The sequence below is a fragment of the Pelophylax lessonae genome (assembly GCF_965119305.1).
Source record: "Pelophylax lessonae genome assembly, chromosome: 4".
Classification (NCBI taxonomy): Eukaryota; Metazoa; Chordata; class Amphibia; order Anura; family Ranidae; genus Pelophylax; species Pelophylax lessonae.
The window spans coordinates 150,648,435-150,660,217 of NC_138771.1; the positions used below are offsets into that span (position 1 = coordinate 150,648,435).

Here is an 11,783-nt window from a genome sequence, read left to right on the forward strand (position 1 = left end):
TGGCCACAGGCTATCTCCGCTAAGGCAACTCTGAAGCTGTAGTCCTGGGCCATCTCCAAGAGCCAGGCAAACAAGCCTTTTACCTGAAACTGAGAAAACTGAGAAACTGAGAAAACTTTACACAAGCTTCCCAACCAGAGCCCTTTCTCCTCCACTCATGGAGAACCTCATCTGCTCTAAGCAATAAGGATTAATAGGATAGCCACAGTCTGCACAAAGTGCCAGCTTATGCTGTTGTCTGTCGCCTACAAACAGAAGTAACCTTGTTTTTGTCTCTGCAGCAGGTAGCAACAGTATTGTAAAGCAGCGCAAGCTGTATGCCAACACTTGGGAATGGTAACTGCATCCGGTGTTCACAGTAACTTTGTGGCTACAACTAGTGGACAGGAGAACCTCTGACTACCCCATTAAGGCATAGACACATTCTCCTTCCTGGCAACGTATCCTCCCAGCACCTCATTGTGCTAAGCATGAGAGGAAGATCCTTGGACTACCTCCTTAAGGTATTGCTGAAATATCCTCCAAATTAGTGATAAGATGATGTGAAGCATTCACAGCCGTGTCAATATTTCAGTATGTGATCTCCTGTGGAATTAAAATCAAAGTTGCAGGGTGCTTAGTTCACATTCATCCCCACAACACCGTGGCTCCACACTCGATCAGGTCCATTCAGAGTGACCAACTGACGAAAATTTATTCCGTCCTGGCCACATACATAGCTCTCTCTTTTTTTTTTCCAAAAAAAGATAAAGAAAAACAAAAACGCATTCCTTCCCAAAAAAATCTTCAGTGCTTTGAGGCTGGTGGCAGCTTTAGACAAAAATACCCCAAGCTTCAACACAGGCAAAGTAGACCAGGATGTGCATGTACTCACAGTGAGAGCAGCAGAGACCCAGTTACACACAGTGTATTGGCCACAGAGGAAAAGGAAGCCATCTGCACCTGCAGACTGTCTCCACTGATTAACCAAAAGCTCCAAGGTGATCAGAGGAAGCCTGGGCTGGCCCCCTCCCCCCACACTGGAGCATGCAAAACCACCATCTCTAGTGAACTACAAGAGCCAGCAAGCATGTTTAAGGGGAGAAAAATACAGCAAAAAAATTGCCAGCCAGCTTCATATCATCATTCATACTGTAACAACAGCGAGGAAAGAACCTCCACTGTAATACGGCATCTGTGTCAGTTTTGACTGTCAATTAATGGTATCAGTATGAAAATGCAGCAATTTATACTGCAATGTAACTTACCCCCAGCACCAAGGGGAACCCACCATCGAGGGAGATTTACGAGATAAGAGGGGGTCTTCTTACCCAGGAGAGGCTGAACCTGGGAATGCCACAAGGAAGGATAACATATTTTTCAAGGTGTCCGGAGCGAGGACGAAAAAAAGAACACCTCCACCAGGTACTGCCTGCCTTTTATGCTATTTCAGGGATGTCCTATGGGGGTCAGAGGGGCGGAGTTGACCCGTAGTATGATGGCATGACGCAGAGCCAGGAAACATAAATGTATTGCCAGAGGGATTTCCCAATAGTCTCTATAGTTTCTTGAGCTCATCTTATTCTCCCAGTCAGGTGAGTTTTTTCTATATCACATCTATGTATTATGTCTTAGGTGTATTTTGCATGTGTGTGTTGCACCCTCCTAGGTAGAGTGAATTGTTTTTTTTTTTTTGGGGTTTCCCTGCTTACCAGGGGAACTGTCAGGCAAATTTAAGTACTCTCTGCCTAACAGGAAAAAGTGATTAATTGATAGGGCCTGCTCAGTTTGATCAAATGCTGCTCATGTTGTCTGCCTGTTTTCCCCTGGTCAAAAAGGCCATATGAGAGGAAACCTGACAAATGGGAGTATGGGTGTAGATACAGCCCTGGCCATTGGCAGAAGAAAGAGCCTCAAGGCATGCTGGGTGACTGTATATATACCAAAAGATCACATGCGCAGGGGGTCTTCGGCTAAAGAGCGGGGTCCCGGAGGGAGGGGGCTGCTGCCTCATCTCTTGACCAATGTAGAATAGATGTCACCCCCAAACTCTTAGGCTGCTTAAAGCCAAAGGCTCCACCCCCATGCCATAAACCTTTCCCTTTACCTAAATAATTGAGACCACACCGTGCTTGGAGTTAATTGGCCACAGCAGCCATTTTATTAACCTTTATTAACCATTTTATTTTACCTTAAAATTAACATAAGGAGAAAAAACATTCCTTACAAACATAAAACAATCAGTCATTAGGCCTGTTGGTCTTTGAGGCTCCTCCAAATAATTCCAAATCCTGCACTGCGGGACCTGTGCCCTGATAGGCCTCCAGCCGCGTCACCGGCTCGGAGACAAACCACTCCCCGCAGTGCCACCATTTTGAATTCCATTTAAACTGACATTAAATGGAATGCACCATAGGGACCCATACCAACGATGAGTCCCAACCATACCCTTATCCTAAACTGTTCACCTCCCCCGCCAGCAAAGACCAACAAAACGCCCAGCTGCCATGACAATATAAAATTCCCCCAGAAAGGACAGAAAGCACAAAAGACATGAATCAAAATCAACCATAACAGTCCCAGAAATTAGGGAGGGCGGGTGGGAAGCTTCTTCTTCCTTCGTCCGTTGAACTTCCACTGACCTCCAATCTGAGGGGCCACCCCTCCTAACTGTACCTCAACCCCTCCCAAACCTGATACACCAATCCCTGAATACCCCCCAACTCAAAACAATTTAATTTAACTCACACCTGCCCTGTCTCCCCTCTTCACATGGTCATGTCTGCCCTGCGCTATTTTTTTTTTTTTTCGCTTCGGGCCTTGCTTGACCAATGTAGAATAGATGTCACCCCCAAACTCTTAGGCTGCTTAAAGCCAAAGGCTCCACCCCCATGCCATAAACCTTTCCCTTTACCTAAATAATTGAGACCACACCGTGCTTGGAGTTAATTGGCCACAGCAGCCATTTTATTAACCCTTTTACCTTAAAATTAACATAAGGAGAAAAAACATTCCTTACAAACATAAAACAATCAGTCATTAGGCCTGTTGGTCTTTGAGGCTCCTCCAAATAATTCCAAATCCTGCACTGCGGGACCTGTGCCCTGATAGGCCTCCAGCCGCGTCACCGGCTCGGAGACAAACCACTCCCCGCAGTGCCACCATTTTGAATTCCATTTAAACTGACATTAAATGGAATGCACCATAGGGACCCATACCAACGATGAGTCCCAACCATACCCTTATCCTAAACTGTTCACCTCCCCCGCCAGCAAAGACCAACAAAACGCCACCAGCACCCAAGGGTGACACCTTACCCTTGCGTGCCCCTCCAAACCCTCAAGGCTCGCTGGATCCCATCCTGTAATCCCAGGGCCCATAAATCTATACCCACCGCATTGAGGTGGACTCCATCATCCCGCAGATACCGCCATGTGTCCACTTCCAACTCCAGGTGGCGAACCACCAACCCCCCATTCCGACACACAAAGCGCCCCACTTCCTTGTTCAACTTAATCCGAGCCTTATTAAGGCGCGCGACCGACCTGGCCATGCGCCAGGACGTGCGGGCCACCACATCCGACCAAACTACAAGCAGCGCCGGAAAAGCCGTGCGCAGCCGAAGGAAATCCAACTTTATGTCCCTGATCAAGGCCCGCGCGGACCTGGCCCCCAAATCGTTGCCCCCGGCATGCAGCACCAAAACATCTGGCTGCCTGTCCAACCGGGCGAAACGATGCACTTCGGGAAGGACCCTGCCCCAAGTAAGCCCCGGCACCCCCAGCCACCTGACACAAGCCTCGTGCCGAGAAAAACCAAGTTGTCTACCATTAGGACGCACATCAGCTCTCCGGGCCCCCCAGAAAACATACGAGTGTCCCACGATCCAAACAAGGCAGGGTTCCAAACCTACAAGAAAAGGGGACAAAAGGAAAAGAAAACCAACCAATAATCAGATAACCAGCCGGGCCCACACCCCCCCAGCGACAAAACCACCCCCCGTACATACCCTACACCAACAGCTGTGGACGAACGTACAACAAGAACCTCCTAGACTCCCAGCGCCCAATGCGTTTGACCGCATCGTCATTCAATCCCCAGCGTGCAGCCTCAGTGGCCGCCCCGATCCGAAAGGAATGAGATGCAAACCTACTGGCATCCAAACCCAAAGAGCCCACACACCTTCTGAACACCGATACAAATTGAAAACGAGATAACGACGACCCGTCCGCATGCATTAAAAATGAACCGGGCCGCGAAGGGCGGATTGCCCAGTAATCCCGAACCGCCCCTACCGGGCACAGCGGTGAAGACGGCACCGCGAACAACCGGACACGGACCCCCTTGCCACTCTGGTCCGTTTTGGACCGTCGAAGGAGGATAGTAACCCCCTCCCGACCGACAGAGACATCCTGACCCAATAGGCCCCCCGGCACCGTCCGGGAGGAGCTGACCAATTCCCCAATCCGGAAAGCCCCGAAAAAAGCGAGAGAAAAGGCCGCCTTAAACAACACCACCTCGTAACTCGAGGCGCAGTGCTCCCCCAATTGCCGGCAGACGTCCTGCAAAAGAGCGAAGGACACCGGGCGCCTAGTGTCCCTCCTCGGATAAGCCCTGGAATAGCCCCGTAACGCTTGTCTCACCACGAAGTCCTTCGTGTAATCCTGACAACCCAGAAATTTAAACAGAAAGGCCAAGCCGGACAACTTGCGAGCCACAGCGGAAGCCGACGCGCCCCTCTCAAAATGATCAGAGACAAAAGAAAGTAACACCCACCTGACCTCCGGACCCAGAGGATCCACCGATGCCACCCGCAACACCTCCAGCCACTCCAACCATACCTTGCAATAAGCCGACCACGTGGACTCGCTCACCGACTTCCTGATCCATCCAGCGAGGACCCCAAGGCAATCCCCCATAGCCACTCCGGACACGTGACTCCGCGTTGCTCCGCTGCCGGTGCCAACTCCCGGAACCTGTCCCACTGAAAACGAGACAGCGCGTCAGCAATATCATTCTTAACCCCCGGAATGTGCACAGCGTACAGGAAAACATTCAACCGTAGACACCGCAAAACCAAATACCTGAGGAGGCGCACCACCGGCTGAGACGAAGCCGACGCGCGGTTGATCACCTGAACCACCCCGAGATTGTCGCAATGGAGGCGAACCTTCAGGTTCCTGAACTCCGCCCCCCAAATCTCCAGGGCCACCACCACCGGGAACAGTTCCAGCAACACCAAGTTGCTGACCAGCCCCGCTACCTGCTATGCCCCCGGCCAAGGGGCGGCGCTCCACGCCCCCCGGTGAAAAGCCCCGTACCCCGCCGAACCAGCAGCATCGGTAAACAGTTCCAAATCAAAGTTGCTGATCGGCCCGGCCATCCACAAGGATCTGCCATTGTATGTGGCCAAAAAACCGTGCCACAGACGCAAGTCATCCCTGTGTTCCCTGTTGAGCCTGACGAAGTGAGTGGGCAACTTCACCCCCGAAGTCGCCGCCGACAGCCGTCGGCAGAAAACCCGGCCCATGGGCATAATGCGGCAGGCAAAATTCAATTTACCCAGCAACGACTACAAGCTGCGCAACTGAATCTCGCGCAAACCCAGCACCCCTTCAATTTCAGCTCTCAAAGCCCCCAATTTATCCTCCGGTAGGCGACACTCCATGGCCTCCGAATCCACGACAATGCCCAGGAAGCTGAGCACCGTGGTCGGGCCTTCCGTCTTGTCGGGGGCCAACGGAATGCCGAAGCTCCCGGCCACATGCTGCAACGTGGCAAGCAGGATCGCGCACCCGTTGGAAGAGGGCGGGCCCACACACAGAAAGTCGTCCAAATAGTGGATCACCGAATTCACACCGGAAACCTCCCGAACCACCCACTCCACAAAGGAACTGAAGGTCTCAAACAGCGCGCACGATATGGAGCAGCCCATAGGAAGGCAGCGATCCACATAATACGCCCCTTGCCACCGGCAGCCCAGCAATCGAAAAAACTGTCCGGGTGAACCGGGAGCAACCTGAACGCCGCCTCAATGTCCGATTTGGCCATCAAGGCCCCCCGCCCATAATGTCGCACCCAGGCCACCGCGGCGTCAAAGGAAATGTAAGACACCGTACAGGCATCCGGGTCGATGGCGTCATTCACAGACCCACCCTTTGGGAAGGAGAGGTGGTGAATGAGGCGAAACTTGTTGGGTTCCTTCTTGGGAACCACCCCCAACGGCGAAACCACCAAGTCACGCACCGGCACCTCCGAGAACGGGCCCGCCATGCGACCGAGAGCCACTTCCTTGTGCAACTTATCCGACACCACCAAAGGGTGGCGCAATGCCGAACGCAAATTCCTCGCCACCGGCGGCACCGAGGCCAAAGAGCAAGGGATACGAAAACCCACCGCAAAACCCTCCCCCAGAAGTCGGGCAGCCGCCCTATCGGGGTACCTATCTAGAAAAGGCCGCAGCCTTTCCACCCTCACCGGCGTCGTCCCCTTTGTGCGAAGGCTCTCCGGACCGCCCTTTTCCGGACTTAAAACACCGAGCCAAGGAATGGGAACCTCCGCAACCGGAGCATTCATGTTTGAAGCGACATGTGCCACCGAACTTACAGGAACCCTCATTAAATTGCCAGCAGAAACCCCTCCTCTTTGCGGCCGGCTGTCCCGGGGTCGCAGAACCACCGGCCCCCCCTGGAAAAAACTGATTCGGAGCCTTCGCAGACGACATGAGCCGCATCCACAGGCTGATGTCCTTGTGGTCCCACCGCAAGGACGGCCTAACCGCCTTCCGCTGCCGGAACTGTTCGTCGTACCGCAGCCAGGCCGACCCCCCGTAAACCCGATAGGCTTCCCCTACAGCGTCCATGTAGCAGAACAGGGCCGAGCAGTTTTCCGGCGCCTTTTCCCCTATGACGCCCGCCAGAATGGCAAAGGCCTGCAGCCAATTGGCGAAGGTCCGAGGGATAAGCCGATAGCGTCGCGCCTCCTCGTCCTCCTTCTTGCGCTCCTCCGGTTTAACCCTGTCCAGGTGAAACTTCTCGAGGGGCAACAGCGTGAAGATTTCCACGTACTCACCCTTCCAGATCTTCTCCCGGACTTCCTGCTTCAAATGTGCCCCCAACGGGCCCTCAAAACAAACATATACCTCACCTTTCGCTGAATCGTCCAGGCGAACAGCGTCCGCCTTCCCCTCCTTCGCCGTCCCGGTCTTGTCCCCCGTCGCCCCGGCCGTCACCGCCACCACTGCCGGAGCACCAACAACCTGGGGAGGGGCCCCAGCCCCCCCCCGCAACTAGCCCCGTGGAAGACGGCCCCGCCAGCCCCGGGGCCCCCCCCGGCTCCGTGCCCGAGCCCCCCGCCGGAGGCACCCAAGCCGCCGCTGGAGACAAGCGGCCCCCGTCCCCCGGGGGCAAACGCCCCAAGAGGTCCCGTAGACCCAGGAGGAAGCCCCTCAAACCCCCATCATCACCCCCTTCCGGGGTCCCCGCCCCCACTGGCCGGGACACCCCCACCCCCCGAGCCCCTCCAGCACTCCCACCCCCCACATCAAACAAGCCCCGCAAATCAGACAAAGCCAGAGAAGGAATTGTGACCTCACCTGTCTGCCCAGGGGGGGCGCCCCCAGCCGCCGATCCAGCCTCCCTCGTCGCCGACCGACCACCGACATCCTCTTCCACATCCGATCCGGACACTTCGCCTTCCGAACGATCGTCCCCGGGCACTGCCGACATCCGTCCACCAGGTGTCGCACTCCCGCCATCTGCAGAGCCGAGCGACAGGCGTCCACGCCCCCGTACTCCAGCTCCGCCCGACGGAGACCTCTGTGAACCAGCCGAACTTCCGATGACCCGGCCACGTGACTTGCCCCGCCGCGTCATCTCTCTGCGCCCAGCCGAGGCCGACTCCGAGTCCCGCCGATCACTGCTGCCACCGGCCGCCACGAAGCCGCTCCCACGCCGAGGCACCCCTCCGACCGGAGCATCGCCAGTAGGGGAGCCCGCCAGTCCAGTAGCACCCCGGCGAGAGGGACGGGGAGAGACCGAAGGCCGCCTCCCCCCACTACCCCCAGAGCTCCGTCCACGCAGAGGATTCCTCCCAGAGGCGCGCACGGCCGCAGCAGGAGTACGCTTAGCCGGCGGCCCTGAAGGGTCCCTGTCGGGGCTCCTAGGATGACGCTGAGCTCGAGGGGAAGGGTCCGGTGAAAAACGCTCCGGCGGCCGTGACCGCCGAGCCCGCGGGACTGCAAGCCCCTCCGAATCCTGTGCAGAGTCCTGAACCCCCATCAACATGGAGACCTGGGACCGGAGCCACTCAGTCCCCTTCACCGCGGCAGCGGCCTTAATTTGCTCCAGCAAAACGTCCAAATCCGCCATCACAGACCAGGGAAGCTGAGGTGAGATGCTCTGCAGTGAAAAAGGTGGGTGACCAAGCTTCTTCTTCCTTCGTCCGTTGAACTTCCACTGACCTCCAATCTGAGGGGCCACCCCTCCTAACTGTACCTCAACCCCTCCCAAACCTGATACACTAATCCCTGAATACCCCCCAACTCAAAACAATTTAATTTAACTCACACCTGCCCTGTCTCCCCTCTTCACATGGTCATGTCTGCCCTGCGCTATTTTTTTTTTTTTTTCGCTTCGGGCCTTGCTATACAAGCTGCCACACAGCTTCATGTGGTCAACCTAAGGGGTGGAGTACAGAAGCTGCAACGCTGATGTCCAGCAGAACTGATTAAGAAGGGGACATAACTGGAAGGGACTGTTTCTGTTTAGTGTGAGCACAGATCTACGTTGAGGGGCCTGTTCGGTGAGGGCCATCCCGCCATCCTAGTGAAGTCAGTGAACGGGTGTCAGTTAAAGTGGATACTGGTTAATGTCCTGAAGAGTCAGTGTTCATTGAGTCTGCTGCCAGAGTGAACAAAGGACTTTTCTTCCATACAAATCCTGTATGGTTCAGCAGAGGGTCTGCTATTCAATTAAATTCAATAAACCACTTGCTGACTGCCCGCCGCAGTTTTACTGCAGTAGGCTGGCTCAGCTGCACGAAATGACGTAGAACTACGTTGGTCGTGCGTATGGTGCTGGGGGGCAAGCATGCACCACCGGGCAGTGGGGATGCCGGCTAGGCAGCGGGGATGCCGATTCATGAGGCCGGCGGCCGCGATTGCCGCTGGGCTCCTGCGATCGCTCCCCACTTAGAGAGGAACGGTGAGCTGTCATAAACACAGCTGAACGTTCTTCTCTCTAAAATGATCACAGAGCGCTTGTGATCCTTCTATATAGGATCACAGGTCTCTATGGTCATTTCACAAGCCCCTCCCCCCACATGTTAGTAAACACTCCCCTAGGCTCACATTTAACCCTTTGATCACCCACTAGGTTAACCCCTTCCCTGCCAGTATCATTATTACAGTAAGAGTGCATATTTTTAGCACTGATTACTGTAATAATGTCACTGGTCCCCCCAAAAGTGTCAAAAAGGTCAGTTAGGGGTCCGATCTGTCCGCCGCAATGTCGCAGTCCTGCTAAAAATCACAGAACGCCGCCAAAATACGCTTATTGCAAACCAAAAATATGCAGCAGAATACAAATTGGCCTAAAAGGATGAAAACATTTGATTTTTTTTGGGGGGGGGATGTTATATAGCAGAATGTGAAAAATATTGTTTTTATTTTTAGAATTGTCGCTCTTTTTTTGTTTATAGCGCAAAAAATAAAAATCGCACAGGAGACCAAATACCACCAAATGAAAGGTCTATTTGTGGGTAAAAAAAGAACATCAATTAGTATCAATCAGTAACGCAGTGCCGAATCGCAAAAAATGGCCTGGTCATTAAGGGGGCAAATCCTTCTGGTGCAGAACTGGTTAAGTGAGGCCAAGTGAGAATTGTCCTCTTTTGTGCATAGTCCCAGTTGGAGTATCCCACTAATCCTTTCTCCTATCCACGTTCTACCAATAAATACAAAAAACCAAATCCCCTGGACTGGTCATTGGATAACGAGCGGATGAGTTTGCACCTGGCTGTGTAAAAATACTCAATTATCTGGCTGCAGGATAATCAGAGAGAGACCCAGGGAACTTCATACCCAGCAACCCCTACGGGGGCAGTGCTACACGTGCTAGGAGTGTTTGGCTTGGTTCACATTGGTGCAATGCGGGAACCCTGCAAATGCACTGCGGGTTCCCGCATCAAACTCGACTCGCTGGCAGTTCACACTGCCATATGCGAATCGCTGGGAGTGTCAATACAAAGTTAAATGACACCCCCAGATCGCATATCGCAGTGCGAGCTGTCAATTTGGACAGGAATCAGATCTGATTCTGGTGCGGACCAAGAAAAAGCTCATGCATTAAATTGGTCTGACTGCCATGCGAATTCAGCCATACAATCTGTATGGCTGAATTTGCATTGCACAGACATCGCATGTGATTTGCACAGCAGTGCATTACATGAAATGTCTGACATCGCTACAATGTGAACTGGCCCTTACCGCTGAACCTAATATAACATGCATTTTGTTGAAAGTGCATCAAAGATGAAACACGCAGTATTTGTTTTAAACTCACCACAACTAAAACGCATAGGTGTGAATGGGGTCTGACTGATTTCATTTCCAGCTGGGTGTGTCTGCTCCATGGCCTTTCTGCTTGGAACCTCCAGATAACCAGGCCTCATTCACATGGGGTGTACTAAAGCATATGCCCGTGAAGGGCTGTGTTTACCCACATTGGGATGCACAGGTACTGCAGGCATCGCCATGCAGGTGGTCCCATTGATGTGAATTAGGACACAATGGCTGCACAGACACAGCCGCTGCTCCCAATTTGACATACAGGTGAGTGCATGTCCGCGAATACATGTTGTGTGTACGGAAAACCTGTGTATCCCTGTGCAGCATGCACAGCCCTACAGGGACGTACACTTTATAATGCCCCGTGTGAACGAGGCCTAAGTGTTTCTGCCACATGGGCTGCTCTGTTTTCCTTTCTGTCTCAAAAGCCTTTTCCTTTCCATTATAGTTTTGTTTGATAAGGCTCATTATATTCAGCACACTCAGAGGGACAATGAAACTGAAATGTTATGACTTTATCTCACCTGAGTGTGGGCTGTGTAAAACAGCTTATAATAACTGCTGTGTTTAAGAGTGGTATGAGAGGCTGCATGCAGAGCCTCATGCCTAAACTACAACTGAAGTCAGTTATTTCTAGTATGACTGCAGCAGTTGTGTTTAGCTCTTTGTATTATGCTTTGCACTATACATGTGAAATCAGAATGTACAGAATTGAACACATACACACATAAGAATAATGTGGTGTTGGCTAAGACCTCTTGTTCTGTTCCGGCCTGGTCTTTAAATTGGCTATGCCATATGTACTGGTATTTACCATACAACCGCATGTGTGTTTGTACTGGCAGGCCTTTAAAGTGGTTCTACAGTAAAGTCAGATGTTTTTTTTTTATCATAATGCATTCTATGCATTAAGATAAAAAGCCTTCTGTGTGCAGCAGCCTTCCCAGCCCCCCCCCCTAATACTTACCTGGGTTCCCTCTCTTTCCAGCTATGTCCACGAGTGCCTCAGCCATCCGGGACTCTCTCTCCTGATTGGCTCGCACCTCTTTCAGTGAAAGTAATTCAGCCAGTCAGGAGAGGGGGTGGGGCCGAATGGCAGCACTGTGTCTGAATGGTGCCCCCATATCAAGCTGCTTGACGGGGGGGCACTCAACAAGAAGGAGGGGCCAGGAGCTCCAGCCAGGGAACGGAGAATAGCCTTGTGCAAAATAACTGCACGAAGTTTGTGTTTTTAATA

At 52.8% G+C, this 11,783-nt stretch overlaps 1 protein-coding gene across 1 annotated transcript; it reads right to left on the reverse strand.

Moving 5' to 3' along the window:
• Nucleotides 1-3,292: 3,292 nt before the first annotated feature.
• On the reverse strand, nucleotides 3,293-11,559 carry LOC309552564 (uncharacterized protein; the record flags this gene model as incomplete). The annotated part of the gene is made up of 2 exons (XM_082253515.1): nucleotides 3,293-3,888; nucleotides 11,514-11,559. 2 exons carry the CDS (start codon nucleotides 11,557-11,559, stop codon nucleotides 3,293-3,295), a joined length of 642 nt encoding a protein of 213 aa, XP_082109641.1.
• Nucleotides 11,560-11,783: the final 224 nt, after the last annotated feature.